The sequence below is a fragment of the Doryrhamphus excisus genome, chromosome 8 (genome assembly GCF_030265055.1).
Source record: "Doryrhamphus excisus isolate RoL2022-K1 chromosome 8, RoL_Dexc_1.0, whole genome shotgun sequence".
In the NCBI taxonomy this organism is placed as follows: Eukaryota; Metazoa; Chordata; class Actinopteri; order Syngnathiformes; family Syngnathidae; genus Doryrhamphus; species Doryrhamphus excisus.
This window is the reverse complement of record NC_080473.1, coordinates 8,942,533-8,967,027: the sequence shown is the minus strand read 5'-3', so window position 1 is coordinate 8,967,027 and position 24,495 is coordinate 8,942,533. Positions and strand designations below refer to the sequence as shown.

At 41.1% G+C, this 24,495-nt stretch overlaps 1 protein-coding gene across 4 annotated transcripts; it reads right to left on the bottom strand.

Moving 5' to 3' along the window:
• Positions 1-428: 428 nt before the first annotated feature.
• Positions 429-24,356, bottom strand: LOC131134230 (collagen alpha-1(XXVI) chain-like). 4 transcript variants are annotated; one of them, XM_058079265.1, is made up of 14 exons: positions 24,004-24,356; positions 22,991-23,113; positions 22,642-22,745; positions 10,743-10,804; positions 10,541-10,667; positions 9,023-9,124; positions 8,704-8,838; positions 5,729-5,788; positions 4,380-4,432; positions 3,061-3,123; positions 2,712-2,747; positions 2,590-2,634; positions 2,430-2,514; positions 429-1,604 (listed from the first exon to the last, which is right to left on the bottom strand). In XM_058079265.1, the coding sequence occupies exons 1-14, from the start codon at positions 24,171-24,173 to the stop codon at positions 1,477-1,479; spliced, it is 1,293 nt and encodes a 430-aa protein (XP_057935248.1). In that variant the 5' UTR covers positions 24,174-24,356; the 3' UTR covers positions 429-1,476. The 4 variants fall into 4 exon arrangements, with proteins under 4 accessions (XP_057935248.1, XP_057935249.1, XP_057935251.1 ...); XM_058079266.1 differs by having other exon boundaries at positions 22,642-22,739; XM_058079267.1 differs by lacking the exon at positions 429-1,604 and adding an exon at positions 2,140-2,249.
• Between the last annotated feature and the right edge of the window lie 139 nt (positions 24,357-24,495).

Below are 24,495 nucleotides of genomic sequence, written 5' to 3'. Positions count from 1 at the left end.
TAAGTGGGAGAAATAGCAAAATAGCAGGGTGTTCAAATACTTATTTTCTTCACTGTAGATATATGTATATATATGTGTGTATATATATATAGAATTTTTTAAAAGCTGTTTATTCCATATGTGCTAATAAGTGTATATATATGTATATATATATATACCCACATGTATATATATATGTATATATGAGGACAAGCGGCATAGAAAAAAATATATATAGCTTGAATATATATATATATTTTTAAAGCTTTTTTATTTAATACAGTATATATATATATATATATATATATATATATATATATATATATATATATATATATATATATATATATGAGGACAAGCAAGGCATAGAAAATAAATAAAAAAAATTATTCTTTTCATACAGTATTTATTTATTCCTATTTGATTATTTTTTGCATTATTATTGTTATTATTATTGTTGCTCCTATGAAAGTTCTTAATTCGAGCACTAGTACATTATACACGTGTAATTATGTGTATTTATGTTTGAAAAGGTTTCTTAATTTAAAAAAAAGTGGGTAACCATGAGAACCTCGAGAAACATGGGTAATGGTGAGTACCAGGACGAGACCAGTTGAGAATCCTTGTGTACCTAATGAAGTGTCCAGTGAGTGTATTTCCAGCATTATTGTTGATGATGATGACTTCAAATGAAAATGTGTATACCCCATTTGAGTGGTCATATTCTACTGCACTGCAACTAGCTGCACTAGCTTGAATAAAATAAAGAAAAACACCCATTTTCAAACCCAAGTTGGTGCCTTGGAAATACAGACTCACTGTGCCATTGTATGGATTATTTGTAACTGTAGAGTAACAGCGGAAGCAAAACAACAACCAAAAATGCTCACCTTTTTCTCTTAACATGATATTGTCACATTTCACAGGCGTTTATGAAGATGTTAGCCTGTCAGGTTGTGTGAAAGCAAGAAGGAGACCATTTCTCTCTCTTGTTTTCCAGATGTGCACTCTCAGTTTAAACAGGCACCGCTGGAAGCGTGTCACGTCTTACCTCAGCTTTAACGAGGCAGAGTAAAGCAGAAATATGTTTGACAGGCCAACATGGGATGACCCCCGAGGACAGTCCAAGAAATTGTTCGACACTAAACAGAATAGTTTTTTGGGTCCGGGTTCTCAGGAACTGGTCTATTGCAGCCTGGGGATCTTTGCGAGTGGAGCACAAGCCAGGAAAGTCATGTGTTTACTAGGCTGTCTTTTATCTGTGGAAAGAAAGAAGCAAAGACCCTCATAACAGTTTATGGGGTTATATTTCACTGTCTGACATCATGTAAGTGCTGCTACTATCCTGCTGCAGCCGGGCCAAAAAGGAACTATGAAGTATCATATCTAACTCACTCAGATGTTTACGGGATTAAAAAAAAAAAAAGCTGATAAAAGTGTGAGAAAAAATGAAACATCCAGCCAAGTCAACCAAATGGACTTGACTAAAATATTGCCTTAAAGGGGAACCGGTCTTTGTCCCTCCTGTAGTGTGGGAGCTTGATCAGGTTGCAGGCGCTTGGTCTTTCTGCTCGTGAAGGAAAGGGGGTCCAAAATGGCACCAAAACCAGATCCCTCAGGGTTTTCTGTGGAGGATAGGAATGAAGGACAAGAATGTTTCAGTCTTTTTACATGGGAAAGATGCATGCCGAGCTCTTAGAAAATGTACTTCTGCCACATTAAAACGACACCAAACATGATCTTTCTCTGTTGTGCAGTTGCATCATCAGTTGTTCTTAAAAAAAAATAAACATGTAAAAAGACGTACAAATACACCTTTAGCATCGGGTGTTCGAGTTGAAAAAAAAAACACAAATACAACGCACAAATACAACAATTCTCAAATTATAGTTGCACATTACTTACAGACATATAGTCTCCAAGAAGAATATATTGATATTTTTAAAAAATATTGGTATTTCTTTTAAGCACAATATTTATAAAAAAAAAAGCATATCGTTCATATCGATGAAGACTGGATTTGATGCAGAGGTCTCATATTTCAAGATGGCGCCGCCCGAGTGCAAGCTAGTTATGTTAGCTCTGTGTCTCCTGCTGCGTTTTTAGTGTTTAATAGTGCTTTATTTATGACTTCCTTATTTTTTTTTGTGCCTTACCGACCCCTTAAGCAAGTGTGCAGTTATGGATGTTGACACTTGGGAGCAGCTGTTAGCATCCCTTGGCTATGCCGAATGATCGGATATCCCCGCGGAAATATAGAGTTGGAGAGGCTGCATAGTGGGAGTGAACGGCAGGAAAAGACAGTATAAAGGTCTTCAAAGACATCATCAACCATGTTTACATTGTCATGGGGAACGTGAGATGGAAGCGCTAACGGTGCTAACCCGCTAAATAGGGTGTGTATTATTTTACAGTGAACACATAGGCTGCTTGCATTGTTGTGCGCTCACCATGAATGCCGATCATGTGCTCCAAGATCAGGACTCTCTCAGCCAGGATCTTCAGGGCTTCCCTGAGCTGTGGCACCGTGTCCCCCTTGAAGCCAAAACATCACATCTGCTGGGTGAAATGTTCAATGTGGACATGATACGACACCGAGGTGCCTCTTACCTCATTTAAACCTTCACCCGGCTCTCCTTTTGGCCCCGGTGGCCCCTGTGGATACACAACACAATCATCTTCATAGCCGTGTGGTTTTTATTCCATATTGCACAAAAGGTGAATATACTCACAGCTGGGCCCTGTTCGCCCCTTGCACCGGGAGGCCCCTAATGGAGGAACAAAAGAGAGCAAATATTTTAGCGCCCTTTGGTCTTCATCTCACATGCTCCTCTTCAGTGGACCTGCTGTCTTAAATCATTGCTAGCAGAGGACAAGGATCAGCTTTAAAGGCGGAGGCCCATGCACTAGTGGACCAGGTCTTGGACAGAGTAAAGAGGAGGGGATTAGTCATGGATTGGAGTCTTTGAAGACAAGCCGCTCCACCTTTTAATGCCTTTAAGATCGCATGACAGCGAGGGACACTTTTGACTTTTTGTTATTGTTCCGCCATGCTAAAACAAAAAGCAGTATTAGCCTTACCCTTTCTCCTGCATCGCCTTTTGGTCCAATAGTCCCAGGATTGCCCTGGACGCCTTCCTTGCCCTTGGGTCAGTAAAACAGAAGAACACATAAGACCACATAGCTTCTGGATTTTATAAGACCAATACCTAGCGTCACTGAAGATATATTTTATGTTGATCCAGGTTACTCATTAAAGATTCATTCATTCATTTTCTACCGCTTTTTCCTTACGAGGGTCGCGGGGGGTTGCTGGAGCCTATCCCAGCTCTCTTTGGGCGAGAGGTGGGGTACACCCTGGACTGGTCGCCAGCCAATCACAGGGCACATATAGACAAACAACCATTCACACTCACATTCATACCTATGGACAATTTGGAGTCGCCAATTAACCTAGCATTTTTTTGGAATGTGGGAGGAAACCGGAGTACCCAGAGAAAACCCACGCATGCACGGGGAGAACATGCAAACTCCACACAGAGATGGCAGAGGGTGGACTTGAACTCAGGTATCCTAGCTGTGAGGCCTGCGTGCTAACCACTCAATCACCGTGCAGCCCTGCACATATTTAATATATAAAAATTCCATCTTATTTTTTGGACAATTCGGAGTAGCCAATTAACCTAGCATGTTTTTGGAATGTGGGAGGAAACTGGAGTACCTGGAGAAAAAAACCCACGCATGCACGGGGAGAACATGCAAACTCCACACATAAATGGCCGAGGGTGGACTTGAACTCGGGTCTCCTAGCTGTGAGGCCTTCATGCTAACAACTTTTTTCCACCTATGGACTATTTGGGGTCGCCAATTAACCTAGCATGTTTTTGGAATGTGGGAGGAAAAAAACTAACATACGCACGGGGGGGAGAACATGCAAACGCCACACAGAAATGGCAGAGGGTGGACTTGAACTCGGGTCTCCTAGCTGTGAGGCCTGCGTGCTAACCACTCGCACACCGTGCAGCCCTGCACATATTTAATATATAAAAATTCTATCTTATTTTTTGGACAATTTGGAGTCGCCAATTAACCTAGCATGTTTTTGGAATGTGGGAGGAAACCGGAGTACGCGGAAAAAACCCATGCATGCACGGGGAGAACATGCAAACTCCACACAGAGATGGCCGAGAGGGTGGAATTGAACTCATTAAAGATATTAATAATAAACATTTCTGAAACAGTGTGCAATGCTATGGCCTCGATTGAAATTGAGTGGCCAAATATGAATATTACTTTTTCTACCATTATTAGTGTTTTTATTTTTCACCATTACTTTTCAAGGCTGAGTCGCACCTCCCTCCCCTGACGGCACGTCACTGCCTAAGCATCATAATACTCACATCTTGCCCTGGCATGCCTGGAATCCCTGCAGGCCCAGTCGGTCCGGGAGGGCCTGTGGAGTTGTTCACAAAACAAATGCATCACTTATGAAAGGAGACTTGGTCGCATATTATATCATTTCTCAAGAATCAAGTCTCAGATGGTCACGCAATTGTGTATTAGAGAAAATCTAGCCTTGATGCCAGGGTTTAAAAATATTTTTTACTAAGCCCTACTGAGAATACGCAGGTTTTGTGTGTCTGTAGCTTGATTGCTAATGAGCTGTGTTTTCATATCATATCATATCACATTAACAAGTGGCGTAGCTACGGTGCTAACGTTATACTCGCATACTAACAAGCAACATCATGCTAGCTGTAGTCGACTGACAGATACTGTAGTCGGTATAACCTTTCAAGATGTGTAGCGAAGCCTGCTTTTATTGACTTATTTTTAAGTGGTGCCCATCGAGACCCCTATTCAGGGTTGTGTCAGAGTGGCCGTTAAACTGGGAGCAGGGGTGGGCAAACTGCGGCCCGGGGGCCAGATCTGGCCCACTAAGTGTTTAAATACGGCCCGCCCATTCTTTCCAAAGTATTTCATTGAAACTTAACATACAACCTGGCATCATGGCTTGAGCCAACCTTTTGATGGTTTAGGTAGCTTTTTTTTTTTTATATCAATTTGGTTGTTTGATGTGGTCTGCTGTTTACAAAGTGCTCCAGGAAAAAGGGACACAAGCACATATAGCAGTTTGCATGACAATTTTACATATATAATAATTCCAGATGGACTGTTAGAATATATGTATAAAATATATACTCTGGCACCCCCGTCAATTTTGTTAAATCAAATATATTACTGTTTGAATGTCATTTAAACATCCATTTAGCATAAAAAGGGGACAATTATTACTATATAATTGCCCCCCCCTGGAACTCATTGTCCCATTCACTCCGTCCTTGCCCTGACCTTCCCAGTTTCAAAAAACAACTAAAAACCCACCTCTTTAAATCTGTTTTTAATGTCTAACTTTTTATACCTGACTGCTGTGCCCCGCCCCGCTTTTACTCATGTTTTAACTGTGTATAAACGAATGAATGTTGTATTTTAACATATCTTTTACACTGTTTACACGTTTTTACTCCATTTTTCTGTAAAGTGTCTTTGAGTATTTTGAAAATTATTCCATTATTATTAATTATGGAGCATGTGTCTGCAATACAGGAGTTGTATCAACTGTATTTCTTAGTCTTTACAAAGATAAAAAAATTCAACGTAACCATATGTCATTTTAACACAGCTCTCGCATCAGACCTTAAGAGACTGTAGAGGTAATGTCGTGGATTAGGGATGTTGTTGTTTGTACCTGGAAGGCCAACGGGGCCCGCCGGACCAGGCGGTCCAGATGGATGGATGCGGTCTTCCTCTGGAAAAGAAACACAAAAATACACAAATACTTGAAGAAACATATAAAAGTGTGTTTCATTCAAATGGGAGATGCCAAACTATTGTGGAAAAAGATCGACAAAAATACAGAATGTGATGAAAGGTCACCAAACCCTCAGGGCCCTGATGCTTATATTGCAATCCTATTATCACAGAATATGGAATATGTACACAGAATGTGTTGCGATGCATTTAAATGTTGTTTCTTTTGTTGTTTTTAAAGCCAGCAGTGGCAGAGCAAGTATACTAGTACTCGGCATACACACACACACGCTCCCCAATCCAGGTGTATCACATTTCCTCCCAGGGGAGCTCAGTAATCCCAACCTGGGCTCTGTAGCCATTATCCTGTGCAAGCACCTGCACGGATCACTGACAAAATAGAACAAAACAAAAAAAAACAGTCTAATAGTTTCCTTTCCCACCCCACCCAAGTGTTATATTAAGATTTATGCAAACAAATCTGACAGAGGGCGGCACGGTGGTCTAGTGGTTAGCGCGCAGATCTCACAGCTAGGAGACCAGGGTTCAATTCCACCCTCGGCCATCTCTGTGTGGAGTTTGCATGTTCTCCCCGTGCATGCGTGGGTTTTCTCCGGGTACTCCGGTTTCCTCCCACATTCCAAAACATGCTAGGTTAATTGGCGACTCCAAATTGTCCATAGTAGGTATGAATGTGAGTGTGAATGGTTGTTTGTCTATATGAGCCCTGTGATTGGCTGGCGACCAGTCCAGGGTGTACCCCGCCTCTCGCCCAAAGATAGCTGGGATAGGCTCCAGCACCCCCTCCGCGACCCTCGTGAGGAAAAGCGGTAGAAAATAAATGAATGAATGAAATCTGACAGAGGAAAAGGAAAACCTCAAAGTTTGTCTAAGGCAGCCATAACTTATGGATTCATGACGGAGGATGATAAGAGTAAACATTTTAGCAGCACTGTGGCAGTGATTGACAGGAGCAGCGTGGATGAGCCAAAGCGGCACTCATTAAACGGACTATTACAGACGCTTAGACATGGGATGTTTTCACAGAGGTGGAAGCGGTGCCTCCATCTCAGTGTGGAAGATGTGTTAAGGAAAGCTTGTAAGAGGGAAAAAAAACAACACGGCCACACTCCCACTTGCTTTCCACTTATTAAACATATGCTCACAATCTCAGCCTGCCCCCATGTTGAGACGGCGCTGTTACATTATGGCCTCAGTCCACAGCAGAAAAAAGGAAGAAGCAGATTTTCCTCTGGAACTAATTTTCTTATGTTCCAACCTGGCGCCCCGGCCAAGAAACCTCACATGAGTGGCAGACCATCTCCTCCCTCGCTGGCTCTGGGCCACAGTCTGTTCCCCGAAATGCACACTGTTGTGCTGACAGCTAACAAATTAGGGCCGATTTACAGCCGGTTGTTTCTTTCCCCGAGCTAACATGGTCCCACAGACCCGAATCTGCATTGTTCCAGACCCACAGAGCAGAGAGTCAGACAGCTTAATCAGACACAGTAGGCCACACGAGTGTACCGTGGATGTCTGCTGCCTCCCAGTGGACAAAGTCAGAGTGCAAAATGATATAAAAAAATAATATTGTGGTTTGATATGTTTCTGCGTTTCAGAAATTTATTAATTAGTCATCACTATTTGAGTGACTATGGTATATTATTAGTGAAAACATTAAAATGCGAGTGATATGTAGTATTCTGGCCACTAGGCAGCATTAGTGTCACATTAATGAGAGGCTCTCCTTCCATTCAGTGTGGAAGTGGTAACTTTGTGGTTTCTTATTTTGCCCTTCTTTGCCACGCTGTTTGAAGCCCGAGTTTAGATGGAATAAATTGGAGGCTGCACATGCCTCACAACTAGGAGACCCGAGTTCAATCCCACCCTAAAAGATGCGCCAAATTGCCTTTGTCTTTTTACACCCGGGCTGCCCAGCTGTCATTCTTTAAAAAACAATTTATAATAAAAATAAACATTGTAGGGTTGCACGGTGGAGAGTGGTTGGCACGCAGGCCTCACAGCTAGGAGACCCAAGTTCAATTCTACTCTCTGCCATTTCTGTGTGGAGTTTGCATGTTCTCCCCGTGCATGCGTGGGTTTTCTCCGGGTATTCCGGTTTCCTCCCACATTCCAAAAACATGCTAGGTAAATTGGCGACTCCAAATTGTCCATAGGTATGAATGTGAGTGTGAATGGTTGTTTGTCTATATGTGCCCTGTGATTGGCTGGCCACCAGTCCAGGGTGTACCCCGCCTCTAGTCCAAAGACAGCTGGGATAGGCTCCAGCACCCCGCGTGACCCTTGTGAGGATAAGAGGTACAAAATGAATGAATGAAAAAAATTGCAGGCTAAAGCTTGCTAGCTTGTCTAGAATCCCTGTACACCCTGGATTGGTGGCCAGCCAATCACAGGGCACATATAGACAAACAACCATTCACACTCACATTCATACCTATGGACAATTTGGAGTCGCATTTTTTTGTAATGTGGGAGGAAATCGGAGTACCCAGAGAAAACCCATGGGGGGGAATCGAACCCAGGATGGGCAAAATCACGTGGAACAAACTGGGTTCCACTGTATTATGAGGGTGTCTGCCTCATAAGGTGTGGACCTCCTGTGTGATTTTAACAGTAGCCTTCAGCTCCAGTGTTGTTGGTGGTCTCAAAGCACACGAGGGAACCATTACAGCCAATCTCAGCCAGCACTTCTCTTGTAAAGATGCAAAATACTCTTTGCTGAATGCTAAAGACACTTTGCTAAGTTGAAATACTTAAACAGCTTTGTTGTGTTTTCGTGTTCCTAAACTGTTTTCCAAACATACGGTTCCTGAATGTTCTACCAGAATGTAAGAGAACACCACAACAGTATAAAGATTGTAAAAAAAATGGAATAGCTGAGGATCTCTTCACCTTGATGATCCACTTGAAACACATCCCCCCTCAGGTGTGCAGTAGAAGACCTGGAAGGAGCATCAGGATGTCCAGGTGGTCCAGGTGGGCCGGGGAGACCCATTTCACCAGGTAGACCTCTCTCTCCTTTTGGTCCTGAACACCAAGAACAATACACAGAAGAATATCTTTAAAAAAAAAAACACACATAGCTGACCTGTGAGAGGACAGGCCATTGTATGGAATAATAACATTAGTAATAATGATCTGGAGTGCATGAGAAAGTGATACGGAAAATGTGGTCATTCATTATCAGGTATATTGCACCACACAGTCTTACCGATTGGTCCGGGAAGACCTGATCTACCAGGTGGACCTGCAGGTCCAGGAGTGCCAGGAGGCCCTGCTGGGCCAATCGGACCTTGGGGGCCTCTTCCTCCTGCTATCTCGCAAGGAGAGGAAGAGTTTTATCTATATAACATGTTTGTCAATATAAACATGAGTAACAAAAGCAAGAGCCATTTTCTTTTTACACTTAAACATTTAAGTCAATAAATGTAATGTATTAAATCAATGGGGGGGCAAACAATCGCACAAAAGGCCAAAACTCAAAGGCTACTTTAGGTGGGGGGCCCAACTAGACATTACCCCCGACCCACATGGATATTTTTCTTGTCTTGAAATGTCAACTTTCTGATATATGGCTGTTATGTGGCTGTATTGGCATGGTTGTTTGTTTCAATAAAGTGATTGTTGATGGACCACTTCTTCTTATGTGTTTCCCAGCATGCTTTGCTGTAGTTAAAATGATGCATTTTATGCCTTTGAAGGTGTTATGTTGGACAAAGTGCTGCTGGTTTTATTCATTCATTCATTTTCTACCACTTATCCTCACGAGGGTCGCGGGGGGTATGCTGGAGCCTATCCCAGCTTTCTTCGGATGAGAGAGGCGAGGTACATTCTGGACTGGTGGCCAGCCAATCACAGGGCACATATAGACAAACAACCATTCACACTCACATTCATACCTATGGGCAATTTGGAGTGGCCAATTAACCTAGCATGTTTTTGGAATGTGGGAGGAAAGCGGAGTACCCGGAGAAAACGGGGAGAACATGCAAACTCCACACAGAGATGACTGAGGGTGGAATCAAACTCGGGTCTTCTAGCTGTGAGGCCTCTGCACTAACCACTCGAACACCGTGCAGCCCGCTGCCGGTTTTAGTCGTTCATTCATACATTCATTTTCTACCGCTTATCCTCACGAGGGTCGCGGGGATATGCTGGAGCTTATCCCAGCTTTCTTCGGATGAGAGAGGCAGGGTACACCCTGGACTTGTGGCCAGCCAATCACAGGGCACATATAGACAAACAACCATTCACACTCACATTCATACCTATGGACAATTTGGAGTGGCCAATTAACCTAGCATGTTTTTGGAATGTGGGAGGAAACCGGAGTACCCGGAGAAAACGGGGAGAACATGCAAACTCCACACAGAGATGACTGAGGGTGGAATCGAACTCGGGTCTTCTAGCTGTTAGGCCTCTGCACTAACCACTCGCACACCGTGCAGCCCGCTGCCGGTTTTAGTAGTGTACAATTTAAATTATTTGGACTTTTGAATCTGAATCTGCGTCTGAATCTATTAATTTGATGCAATATTGTTTCTACTATTGTAGTTATTTTACATTCTAAAAATGTAACATAACAATTCAGCACTTAGTTTCCGAACAGTTCCACAGGCCAGATAAAATTGCATCGGGAGTTTGACACAAAGTTTACGTTGGTCACCACTCGTCACTGAAGCGTGATGGTGGTTTGAGAGCTACTGGTTTAAAAGATCTTTATTGACACCTGGTGGCAGGTATGACGGCGGTCCAATGGGAGTGGGTTGTGGAGCGTCCACCTCGTTATCATCCGACGCCTGCGGCGAACCGCTGTCTGTTTGTGATGGGGTACGTCTTTCCTCCAGCTGCTTCATCTATATGACAAGAGGCGCAGAAGAAGAGATATGTGGTCTTGTGCAAATAGGAGTTGAAGCAGACAATCTCTTTACCTTTGATTCGATGGCGTCTACCCTGTTGCTCATGTCAGTGAACATGGTGCAGTTCATGCACTCTGTGGACAGACAAAAGATAACTTTGGATTAAAGAACGTCTCTTTTATTACCATTTCAGGATTTTTTCAGCCAAGACATACACCAGCGGTGTCTGTAATCAGAATACCTCCCCCTTAAAAAAAATCATGTCACTCACTCACAAAATAAATATTATTCAAAGATGTCTCTTCCACTCTCGTTATAATACAATACAGTCAAGCCCAGCGTGCACACCTGCTCGTCTCCTGACTCAGCAGTTTTTATTCTGCCACGTGCCCCCCCACACACCCACCCAATACCCACAAACCAAAACCATGCAGTGTATAGCACATGCTAACATAAACACACACACACACACCTCAAAGCCACATTCTGATATTTTTGCATGGCCACAAGACAAACACAAAATGACATATTTAAAGACAAGCTTGAACAAATGAGGCGTATTTTCCTGGCAAACGACTTGCAGAATAAAAGTGGCAATGTTTCATGTAATATAGAGCCGTTGGGATATTATTTTTACTTCAATAAGTTGAATTTCATATTCTCAACAGTAGAGCACTATCTTGTAAGAATTCAGACATTTATTGGAGTATATAAAAATATGTATCGTTTTAAAAAACTTTTCCAAATGACCACAAAACAGTACGATTCCTTTCATTTCACACATTTTATTCAATATCTAATCTTTTCCTCGGGGTGGGCCCAGAGGAGGGAGGTATTGAAAAGGCAGCTGATAATGCATAGTTGGTTTTGGCAGAATAACGATCAAATAGCACTAATGGTAGATTATTCCAATATGGCATGTCTTGTTGTGTTATTAATACACTGTGTGAGGACCATCTTAATCGGGATGTTCTAATCCGATCCGATTTTTTTTCCCATAGTCTTGCCAGTTCGATCCCGATCCTTTCCTTGAATATGGGTACAAAACGCTCTTCAGCGCAATAGTAATTTATTGACGAGCACGAGCAGTCCCGGCACAGTGAGGGGGAACTACCACTGTAGCGCCAACGTCCAACATGACAGGAGTCGAGTGGCAACTAGCTTTGAGGTACATTACCACACCTACCTTGTTGGAGTATGGCCTAGATTTACGAACGTGATGCGGCAAACGGATAGGCCCGATCACGTGGACAATTTTATCCGATCCTCGAAATACAGCGGATCGACATCCGATCTCAATCCTGAAGATCAGAACAGGACATCCCTAATTTTTAGTATATTTTTTTGATCAGAAATCTTTGTTAGCATCCTATTATCTGGCGAACAAAAGGGAAATCGGAAGTTGTGACTCTCAAAAATGTTACTAAAAAACACTTTTATTGTTTTATAATTGTAGTTTGACATGCATAAAACAACTTTAAATGCATACAAACAATGAACTACAATTGTAAAACCATAAAAACATGCTTTATATCAGGGGTCTCAAACTCAATTTACTTGGGGGCCACTGGAGCTAGGGTCTGGGTGAGACTGGGCCACATCAGGTTTTCAAAAAAAAAAACCCATTTATTAAAAACAGAAAAATATACAATCTTTTTCAGGGCTTTGGTTCTGATTTTCTACAATAAAAGCGCTGATAAAACATTTCACTGTTCTCAAATATATTAATTTTTATTTTTCTGCACAATATAAGATGAAAAATAAACAAATCAAGAATAAAGAAAATCAATCAATCAGTAATAAATAAATATAATAATAATAATAATAAAACAGCAAATAATAAAAACTCAAGAAACCACATATAGTTGGTGGGTAGACAAATAATTTTTTTCAGATTAAAATTAACAAAGCATTATTAGAGCCCTGTAGACATGACAAAACACGACTATAGTCACATTTATACTCTTTTTTTATTTACAACAGATTGCGCAACTGCAGGGTCTTGAGACACATGCTAACTCGCAAACTAGAGATCTAGCGACCTAAACGGTAGCCTCTAAGTTATTTCCTTTAAACTTAAATAGCCAAAAACTTACCACTTCCACACGGATAGGGAGGATAACTATTAACAGTTATTTAACCTTTAACCTGAACATTAATCAAACAAATTTTTTCTGGGTACATGATACCATACAGCATCCATATCAAACTTGCGTGGGCCGCACTAACATTAAACTTTCATATCAAGGCGGGGGCCTCAAATTAGTGTCGTGCGGGCCACATTTGGCCCGCAGGCTGTGTGTTTAAGACCCCTGCTTTATATGAACATTTTTGGCTTTCTGGAATGGATGAATTGGATTTGACATTATTTCTTTCTGGGAAATTATTCGGTTAACATTTGTTTTGGTTAGAAGCAGACCTTCTGGAACGATTTAATGATGCTAACCAAGGTTCCACTGTATGAACTATTGCATTTCTTCTAAATGGAGACCTTCTTCTGGTCTGTGGCTCAGAAGAAGTCTGGAATGTCAGCTGTCAGTCCGACAGATGGAACCCACCCACATTGTGGTCATAGCAGGGAAAACCAGGAATCAGGGAACAACTGGTGTTCAAAAATAAAACAACAACAACAACAAAAAAAAGACCCGAGCATTCACGGTCTGCCTAAATTGACGTCTCCAACCACGGCACACAGGATGCGAACTGAGGTTTCTGCGTGACTGAAATAGGACAGGGTGAACGTCTGGACACATTTAACCCAATCACGTGGTATATGTACTATACGGTACTATTCTGTATGTTTATGGGTGTGGTTTCTCAATGGCTCATTGCAACCTCTTGAAGCGCTCCTTGGAACGCGGCCACAAGTGGAAACAACAGTCAACAGCATCGACCAGCACGCATTCCAAAGGATACATATCAACCCAAACACTGCAAGACTGGTCACCCCAGCCAGACATCAAAGTGGCATCCGGTTCTGTTGCACACAAAAGGGTAAACGTTTGGCTACTGTTGTCTGTGCTATTCGGTGGATATTGAACACCGTTTGGTTGCACTGTAACTTTAGATTAGGGTTAGTTTAAGGGTTTAGCCCAATCAACACCAAATTTTCTTATGTTTTCCACTTGTGGACTCGGATGTGTGTTGTCCGCCATACGTGTTCCCAACATACATACAGTAATTAGTTCGGCCAACGCATGTTCAGATATTTCGTACATCTACATTTCAAAGTGACATAGGAAGAATATATCATGTTTTTGAAATTCCCAATTGGAATTTCATTCATTCATTCATTTTCTACACCCTCGTGGGGGTGCTGGAGCCTATCCCAGCTGGCGAGAGGCGGGGTACACCCTGGACTGGTCGCCAGCCAATCACAGGGCACATATAGACAAACAACCATTCACACTCACATTCATACCTATGGACAATTTGGAGTCACCAATTAACCTAGCATGTTTTTGGAATGTGGGAGGAAACCGGAGTACCCGGAGAAAACCCACGCATGCACGGGGAGAACATGCAAACTCCACACAGAGATGGCCGAGGGTGGAATTGAACCCTGGTCTCCTAGCTGTGAGGTCTGCGCGCTAACCACTAGACCGCCGTGCAGCCCAATTGGAATTTCATAGAATTTCAATTCTACATTCTTCAAATCAAATTTGAATTGCAATTCTACTTCCTGTTTGCAACCTCAATTCAAAATTCAATGTGTAATTTCACTGAGATTGAGTCTCTTTTTTTTCCCGACCTAATTTGCTCGAATGCAACATGTCTGGTATATGTTTTGCTTCAAGCACAGTTGAGTTATCTATCCAAAGGGTCCTCCGCCTCACCTATGATTGATTTCTGCTCTCCAGACCGCTTAAGCTCCTTTCTTCAGTCCTGATGGGGGCTGACTCTTCTCGTTTGTGCCTCTTGTCCGGAGCGAAGAATCAACTGGGCATATGTTGTTACAGAATAATAGACACAAAAAACGACGGTAACGGAGCGATGGAGTGGTGTGTTTTCTAAAGGGGACCATGTGGATTTCAATTATGTTGGGTTAGAAAACCAAACTTCCCTTGTGTTCATGCTGATGTTTACAGTAAGATCGTAGCTATAGGGCCTGTGCTTGGATTCATAATTACAGCAAGGCAACATAAGACAGAGCTATTTTTCTTGGATTTAATTCAAGTTCATGGAAGAAAAAAAAAGACTCCAAATCCGGTTGTGTTTAGTGACAGGTCAAATAAACACAAATCTATAGAAAACAATCTGCTTGAAACAAAGAATGATTTGTCCCATCACGACTGAAAGAGATACAAGAAGAAAAAATACCACATGGTTGTCACTGTGCTACAGAGTCTACAAACCGTAAGCCAAACCAATGTTAGTCTTGTGTGATAAGACGTTGAGAGACACAAGAGCAGAGTAAACGTGATTGGGAACTCTTGAAATAACAAAAAAACTGATTTGATGAATCATCTGTGCCATTAGGTTGGAATTTGCAGTGAAAGGATATCTTACAAAGTAGACTTCAAACTACAGCTGCAATACTTTCTACTTTACATCTGAATGTATAGATTACAGGGCGGCACGGCAGTCTAGTGGTTAGCGTGCAGACCTCACACCTCTCCCCGTGCATGCGTGGGTTTTCTCCGGGTACTCCGGTTTCCTCCCACATTCCAAAAACATGCTAGGTTAATTGGCCACTACAAATTGTCCAAAGGTATGAATGTGAGTGTGAATGGTTGTTTGTCTATATGTGCCCTGTGATTGGCTGGCCACCAGTCCAGTGTGTACAGCTGGGATAGGCTCCGACATACCCCTGCAACTCTAATGAGGATAAGTGGCATAGAAAACGGATGGATAGATGTTCTCATAGCTTGTCCGGTAAAAGTAGGCATCAGTAATGCTACATGCAGCCATGGATCCTTGCAGTCCGACATGACAGTGGGGGGAAAAAAAGGCCTCCTCCCAATCTGTGTGGAAGTGGTACGTTCTTGGCTTTGTACTTTGTCCTTTTCCCCACTCAGTTTCAAACCTATTCATAAGTAGGTAAAATAAAAATAAAAATAAAAATAAAAATAAAAATAAAAATAAAAATAAAAATAAAAATAAAAATAAAAATAAAAATAAAAATAAAAATAAAAATAAAAATAAAAATAAAAATAAAAATAAAAATAAAAATAAAAATAAAAATAAACTATACTAGGAAACCTATTCATAAGTAGGTAAAATACCCCCGCCTCTCGCCTGAAGACAGTTGGGATAGGCTCCAGCACTCCCCGCGACCCTCGTGAGGAAAAAGCGGTAGAAAATGAATGAATGTATAGATTACAACCGCGTGCGTGTGAGCGTGAATCCCGCAGACAACCTCCAAGAATTCCACACCAGACCTCACCACCGAGTGGTCAGTCAATGCTGGCATGGTGACCAGCTGGTGTACACACACACATTGACGTCACATGCGGACACACACATTTTGACAATGCTGTATTTTTGACATCCAAAAATTCCTGGCAGTCCACGCTATAAGAACATGTAGCATTTCAATAAAACATAATGAATGGCGTCTTGTGTTAGAACAAGGAGTGACGCAATGACTACAAAGCAGAAATATATCCAATCATCTCATCATCTTTTAGCCTTCAACCACAGGACTAAATGAATGGCCTTGCGGGTACAAAGACATGACACAATCTGGTGTGATTCTGGAAGGGGAGCAGCGAGTCTTTATAGACTGAAATTAAAGGCGACATGATTGCGGTTCCATTGATTTTTACCGTCACATCTGAAGGATTTGGAGACAGAAGAGTGATGAACATCACACGCGAGTACACGCCTATTTTGATAAATCATCCCTGAACTAAATTTAAAGTTATGGTTCATCAAGGACCTCACAGCTAGGAGACCAGGGTTCAATTCCACCCTCGGCCATCTCTGTGTGGAGTTTGCATGTTCTCCCCGTGCATGTGTGGGTTTTCTCCGGGTACTCCGGTTTCCTCCCACATTCCAAAAACATGCTAGGTTAATTGGCGACTCCAAATTGTCCATAGGTATGAATGTGAGTGTGAATGGTTGTTTGTTTATATGTGCCCTGTGATTGGCTGGCGACCAGTCCAGGGTGTACCCCACCTTACGCCCGAAGACAGCTGGGATAGGCTCCAGCACCCCCCGCGACCCTCGTGAGGAAAAGCGGTAGAAAATGAATGAATGAATGAATAATCATCATTAGCAAATATTATGTCGATAGCCATTATGTCAATAGTATACATGGACCCAAATATTCGAATCGCATTTGGTTTATTTGCTCAAACGGAAAGAATTGAACAGGGATGGAATATTCCTTTAACCCAGGGGCCTCAAACTTGCGGCCCGCGGGCTGCATTTGGCCCGCGAGATGCGAGACATTTTGTAACATTTTTGGTTAGTGGTGTGCCACAAGATTTTTCCAATGTAAAAAAAACGTGCCGTGGCTCAAAAAAGGTTGAAAAACACTGATGTATATAATAACCTCAATACAAAACAACAAATAATTCCCTTACATGTTAAACAGGCAAAATTCCCAGCCTGTTTTGACTCCAAAAATACACAGAAACCTGCAGATTAGATATAACATTTGTGATTTGACTCACATATGGCTCTTATCATAGTCAAACTTTTCCAGGAATCTTTTTTTTTGGGGGGGGGGGGGGGGGGGTCTTAACATGCTTAACTGTGCAAAAGCGAGTGTATGCGGAGTGCAGGAGGACCTGTCATGAGGCGGTAAGAAGGACCCAATGAGAAACTGTTGAAATAAATGCAAAACACAGAAGGAGCAAGGAGAGAACATCACTCATCCCGTAGCTCCTAGGAAGGTCAAAGGTTACCTCTGACCTACATTACATAGAAGTGCAACTGGAGACGCAATAGCGGCATCATTCATATCCTCACGTTGCAGAAGTTGCGAGCGACAGAAGCACAGGTGGGATATGCATCTGTTTAATCGCTTTACCATAACGAGCAAAGAGAAGGTTATCTAGAGGACGTAGGAAGTGTGGTAAATAAAACGGGAAACGGTCAGGAAATTGTTACCTCTCAATCTGGAGGTCAGGAATTGACGCCAGAATCAATTCCAGACTTTTCACTGCCCTAGTAATGTGACACCGCTGTAATTGGTGCAGTTATCTGGCTTCACTTTTTCAAAATTGGGAACCTCCAATGAAGTTTGCCAGTACATCGGAATGATGATCCGGTATCAATGAAAGCCCAAATATAGCCCAACCACGTCCAATTCAGATCCCTTAGCATCTCAAGGCCTAATTTTACTGTCTTTAATTATCAGTAACAATGACCAAACACCTACACACCTACACAGTTTTATGTGTGGACAACATGCTAACCACTCGTCCATCATGTGACCATACAGGACAGCCAGTCTAACTAGCTTTGTTAGCAAGCTACCAATCAAAGTAGTTGGCCTCCAGTTTATTTATTCTAAACTTATGGTAATGGTATTATTTCATTTGAACATGCATCAGATTACAATTGAGTGAATCACATAATCACATGTCCAAAAGGAGTAGGAAGAAGCAAAGCTTATTAAATCCTACCCCTCCATCTGGTGCTTTTACAATCAATAACTGTTACATTTGTTCACTTCCTGATTTCCTAATATAGTTTTTTTTAATTTTTTTTTTGTTTTTTAATTTTAATTTTAATTTTAATTTTAATTTTAATTTTAATTTTAATTTTAATTTTAATTTTAATTTTAATTTTAATTTTAATTTTAATTTTAATTTTAATTTTAATTTTAATTTTAATTTTAATTTTAATTTTAATTTTAATTTTAATTTTAATTTTAATTTTAATTTTAATTTTACCTACTTATGAATAGGTTTGAAACTGAGTGGGGAAAAGGACAAAGTACAAAGCCAAGAACATACCACTTCCACACAGATTGGGAGGAGGCCTTTTTTTCCCCCCACTGTCATGTCGGACTGCAAGGATCCATGGCTGCATGTAACATTACTGATGCCTACTTTTACCAGACAAGCTATGAGAACATCTATCCATCCGTTTTCTATGCCACTTATCCTCATTAGAGTTGCGGGGGTATGCCGGAGCCTATCCCAGCTGTACACACTGGACTGGTTGCCAACCAATCACAGGCCACATATAGACAAACAACCATGCACACTCACATTCACATTCAACCTGGAGAACATGCATATTCCACACAGACATGGCCAAGTGGAGAGTCGAAGGCAGATCTTCCCGTTCTGCTTACTGTTCTGCCAACATGAACACTAATGAAGATCTACTGAGGAACTAATGAGTAGTTACTGAGAAACTAAGGCACATAAATTTAGAGTACTTACCGAGGAACTAATGAAGAACTAATGAGTATAGTAGTTACTGAGAAACTAAGGCACATAAATTTAGAGTACTTACCGAGGAACTAATGAAGAACTAATGAGTATAGTAGTTACTGAGAAACTAAGGCACATACATTTAGAGTATTTACCGAGGAACTAATGAGTAGAGTATTTACTGAGGAACTACGGCACATAAACAAGAGCAACTGATGTTGATACTTCAACATGGTCGGTGGGGGAGGGACTGAGGATCAAAACCAGAAACTTTGTTCGCTCCATGTACTACTAGCTGAAGGACAATATCAGTCCAATCATCCGTGATAAACAATGTAGTCCTAAAGATAGTCATGAATCAGGATGTCACTGAAAGTCACAGAGTTGAACAAGGATCTTGGATATTTCCAGTAAATTTCCACAATATTTTATGATTGTACAAGAAAAGCAATGACTAAACCCCAATTCTGGTCTTTCTCTATATTTATGGGCGTGGGGGTCTTCTGAAGTGGAGCCAGAATCCCTCAAACCAAAACCAGAGATGAGGTAACGTTCATTGGATAAGACTACAGTCTAACACTTATTACACTACACCGAGTCATGGTCGGTTTTCTGTACAGATACATGTACAAACACAAACGTTGACAGAATCGACTCATTGAAGATAATTTGACCATCCCTAGAAACAATGAACTTATTGACTGGCATTGACTTTGTTGTGAAGATTGATCCGCTGGAAGGTTGTCACGCTTATTTATTATATTATTATATAAGGCCACTTTCCCACCAAACCGACTGGCTCGAGGACTATGCTATAGAAACCTCCTACCGCTTTTCCTGCAGTGATATCATCCTATTTTTTTTTTAAAGGTGTACTTAAAGTCTAACCTCCATATCCGCCCATATGGTGATGATTTCCCCTGCCTCCGATGGCAATTTAGAGTGTAAAGTGGTTTTGTCAAACCTTTACCTAAACAGCCACATTACCTTCTTCACACTCCTGTAGCACCTTTTTGGTCTCAAGTGAACCATAATGGCTAGCATTACAGAACCCGGCGGATAGAGCCATGTGTTAATCTTTGTGTGAAATAACATCCAGTGCTATGTAAATAATCGCTTCTAACGGGCTTTGTAATAAAAGTCTGTCTTGATTCCATTAGCTCATGTGTGTTTTCTCAAGCTGGCATAAATCCTGGCACTTTCCAAGTGTAACAATGGTAATTATGACCAATAAGCACAATTTGAGTGTTGAGGTCATTTTTGAAGCAATTTGAACAGGCTGTGCCGAACGTTTTTAGAGCATGGCTATATAAAACACAGCTTTGCACTTACTAAAAATACCATACCAAAATGCAGCTTTGTTGTTATACGGTGGAACCTAAAATGTCGAAACTCACATTTTTTTTGCATTAAAACAAAAATATATTTCTATGGGAAGTAAAAAAAATTTAATTAATCCGAATCAGAGGCAAACTGTCCCCATCAGAAAAAAAATTAACTGTACGGGCATTGTTTTTGTAGCATTTTAACAGGTGTAAAAATAAATGAATGAAAAATGTAAAGGGTTGGATAAAAGATGAATCTACTGCATAGCTGTCATTCTTTAAAAAACAATTTATAATAAAAAAAAAAACATTGTAGGGCTGCACGGTGGACGAGTGGTTAGCACGCAGTCCTCACAGCTAAGAGACCCAAGTTCAATTTCACTCTCGGCCATCTCTGTGTGAAGTTTGCATGTTCTCCCCGTGCTTGCGTGGGTTTTCTCCGGGTACTCCGGTTTCCTCCCACATTCCAAAAACATGCTAGGTTAACTGGCGACTCCAAATTGTCCATAGGTATGAATGTGAGTGTGAATGGTTGTTTGTCTATATGTGCCCTGTGATTGGCTGGCCACCAGTCCAGGGTGTACCTCGCCTCTCGCCTGAAGACAGTTGGGATAGGCTCCAGCACCCTCCGTGACCCTTGTGAGGACAAGCGGTAGAAAATGAATGAACGAATGAATGAATGAATGAATGAAGAAACATTATACACGTGTGTGTTTGGACAACCATGTTTCGCCAGGGGCTGGGTTGCATTTTGGAGGGGTTTTTACAACTTTCAAACGTGCACTGCACGGTGTCACGGAGGTGGAGCTCACTCCCTGTCGCCTGCTCAACAGAGACTTCACCTTTTGCTAATAGCTTGTATTTCATTAACGAATAACATTGATTGCTTCTATGTATGAGGCGTGTTATGAAACAGGTGATTGCAAGTGATTGAGAGTTGGGGCCCCCCCAGATACAATGAGCGTCGGTGATTAAGGGTGCAGACAAGTACGAACATCTTTGTGGGCTGATCTGACAAATCTTAAGTAAAATTGATCAAATGTAGAATTTCTACTGAATCAGTTTCTTCAACACTGATGGAAAAAGCAGCAACATCTCACTTGCTGACTCTAGGAACGCAGAGATAGGTCGGATTGCCTATAGCATGTGCTTCCAGTAATGCCTTGCACACTGCCACTTCCTTATTGTGGTAATGGTAATGGTTTTATTTCATTTGAACATGCATTATATTACAATTGAGTGCACCACATAATCAGTTCACAGTTCCACATGTCCAAAAGGAGTAGGAAGAAGCAAAGCTTATTAAATCCTACCCCTCCGTCTGGTACTTTTACAATCTGTAACTGTTACATTTGTTCACTTCCTGCTTTCCTAATAAGTTTAAAATGTTATTTATTACTTTTTTTGTCACGTACCAAAGTACAAGGTGACCATCCAATGACATAATGGGTACCATAGTAAGTGTCTATATAGTGATATACGTATATAGCACATCATGACTGGTTCAAGACTCTTCATCCTTGTATTTAGCAAACATCAACTGCTTGTATTGTTTCTTGAATTGGCTCATCGTTGTGCATTGTTTGAGTTCCTTACGCAATCCATTCCATAGTTTGATTCCACATACTGAAATGCTATGGCTTTTTAATATAGTCCTAGCATATAAGTGTTTCAAATTAATCCATTCCATTTCCCTTCTGTATTATCATTCATACGACCACAATCAATTACGACTTCCGCTACATAGCTAAGTTAGCGACTATTTCACTGCAAATTCATTGTTCTGGGCTCAAAATGTTTAGTGTGAGAGGACGGAAATGCATGAATTGAGACACAACTCATGTCTAGTATGTCCCTTGTGGTTGTGAAAGGACTGCACACAAAGTACTGTACTGTATATACACACTCATGTGTAACCACCAGACTGTTCCACATACTTCTTCAGGATGACTGCACTGCCGCAAGTGGTCTGTGGTATCCAAGAAGGACACCGCTGACCATCACTGAGAAAGCGTAGTGTACAACCTCAGCTCTTTAAGTTCCACTTGGGTATTGATTCATTCATTCGAGTCACATAACCTGACCTTCTACAAGAATAGTGTATTTGAACTGTTTTATATGTCTGTTTTTAAGGCTTACATTGTATTCATGTCAAAGGATCACGTGCTGTACAAAAGCACAACAATAGCGAACTCCCCGCTGCTGCTAAATCGACACAAGACGGATGTGGCGAAGAGCACAAGGCTTTTTATTTGAGGCCTTGAGACAAACTTTTAGCCGCTCACTGTGTTAATTCAAAAATCAGCTTACCTTGACGACACTCCTGGCCAACAAACCCGGGGCAACACCTCCACTCCAGTGCAGTCACCTGCTTGTAGGCAACCTTGAAAGATGGTCTGACGATGGTCCTGTAGCTGGGGGAAAAAAAACAATAACTACTTATTACATATAAGGATTTATTGTATTGGAATGGAATCTGAGCAAACGGGGGGATGATGGAATAAAAACTCATACATTAGTCTTTTATGTGTTCATGTATTATCATGACTTCATTGGCTGTGGAAAAACCGCATAGTTCTCCTAACCGATAGTGAAACACAAGGCATCTATTTCAACTTGAGCTTACCATGCCTTGCCCAATAAAGCAAAACTACAGTACCTGATGACTTTGGCGCAAGGTCCAGGCCATCGGCAAGATTGGAACACCCTCTGCACGGTGGTTTCGGTGCCGTTTGGCACCTGACAGGACACCGCCTTGGATACAGCATACTGACACCAGTTCCTAATGCACAGGACAAGAGAGAGGTGATAACCCTTGATGGGTCCTTCATTCATTTATTTTCTACCCCTTGATGTTTTGAAATCAATACATTTATGATGCTTTTCTAACTAATGCTACATTTACTGTGGCGATATTTTTTTCCTCCGGTGTATAACTCCACAAATAAAACATGATATATCTGCTTATTATTATGACTATTATGACTATGACTATTTGTATTTTTCATTCTTTTTTAATAGATGTGTCTGCACCAACTATACCAAAACAAATTCCTAGTATGTGTTTGATCATACCTGGCAATAAACTCTTTTCTGATTCTTCTGATTCTGATTCTTCCAATTCTTATTATTGAAATGGATCAATGACTGATTAACATGCATTATTTTTTCTTATAAAACTGCCAGTCAAGATCCTAATGACAAAAAATGTCACATTCATATTTTTTTTAGTAGAAAGGCACCTTTACATAAAAAAGTGTAAAGTAAAAGGTTGTGAATGTTGGTGCATGCTTTGAATGGGAAGAGAGAGTGCCATCTGGTGGGCAAATATAAACATTAAAAATTAACATATTGAGGTTTGTTAAGGGATCAAAATCAGCATTTTCAGTTGAACATTTATTTTGGACAATGTGTCAATTTTTTGTGACGCTTTAGGTTAATTTGGGAACCAGAGATGATAATTTTAACATATTTACAAATGAATATCTGTGGAATTTGACCTACATTCATTCAACACTGACAAAAGGATTTGTAAAAATAAGTGAATACAACAAAATGTCCTTAAGATCTTCAAAGACAGTATGCATTAATAACTCAGTTAAAATGACTTAAAAACATAAATGGCACAATATGTCCCTGTGATCTGCACCATAGGTGTGGAGGTAAGCTCACCTGAGTTGGTTATGTGATCCGGTACCGGGTGGTCCAGTGCTGCTGCCACTCTGGTCCGTTATGATGCGCTGCCTCTGCACAGTGATGCCCGGGAGGCGATAAATAAAACCTGTGCCTGTCGTTACACTAAATAAACAAGTGCAAAGAGTATAAACAAACACTAAAGCCATTTCTTGTTTGGGCGTGTTGCTGATTTAAGTCTGCATAATTGACGACAATTGTAATTAAAAAAAAAGGTTGCAAAGAATGTCCAACAAGCCTATAAGCACATAGCAATGTAATCTGGAAGCAAAGTGTTGCTCTTGCTATAGAACAATGGCGTCGAACATTGTGCAGAGGAGTCAAATATCCACTGTGCGTAAAAGACGCATAGAGTGTGGGAGAGGGCTAAAGTTAGCGCTCCAATGACAATCTAATCCACAACAAACATCTACAGTTTAACCACAATGTTATTATGGGCGTCAACTGCAACCTCCTGTTTGGTTGTTTTCT

Excerpts from the sequence above, each read along its gene's own strand:
- LOC131134230 (XM_058079265.1), bottom strand. The coding sequence starts at position 24,173 with ATGGCTTTAGTGTTTGTTTATACTCTTTGCACTTGTTTATTTAGTGTA. Across the intron at positions 10,668-10,742 it reads TAGACGCCATCGAATCAAAG|ATGAAGCAGCTGGAGGAAAG; the intron begins GTAAAGAGATTG and ends CTTGTCATATAG. Across the intron at positions 4,433-5,728 it reads GGGCCCCGTTGGCCTTCCAG|GCCCTCCCGGACCGACTGGG; the intron begins GTACAAACAACA and ends ACAACTCCACAG.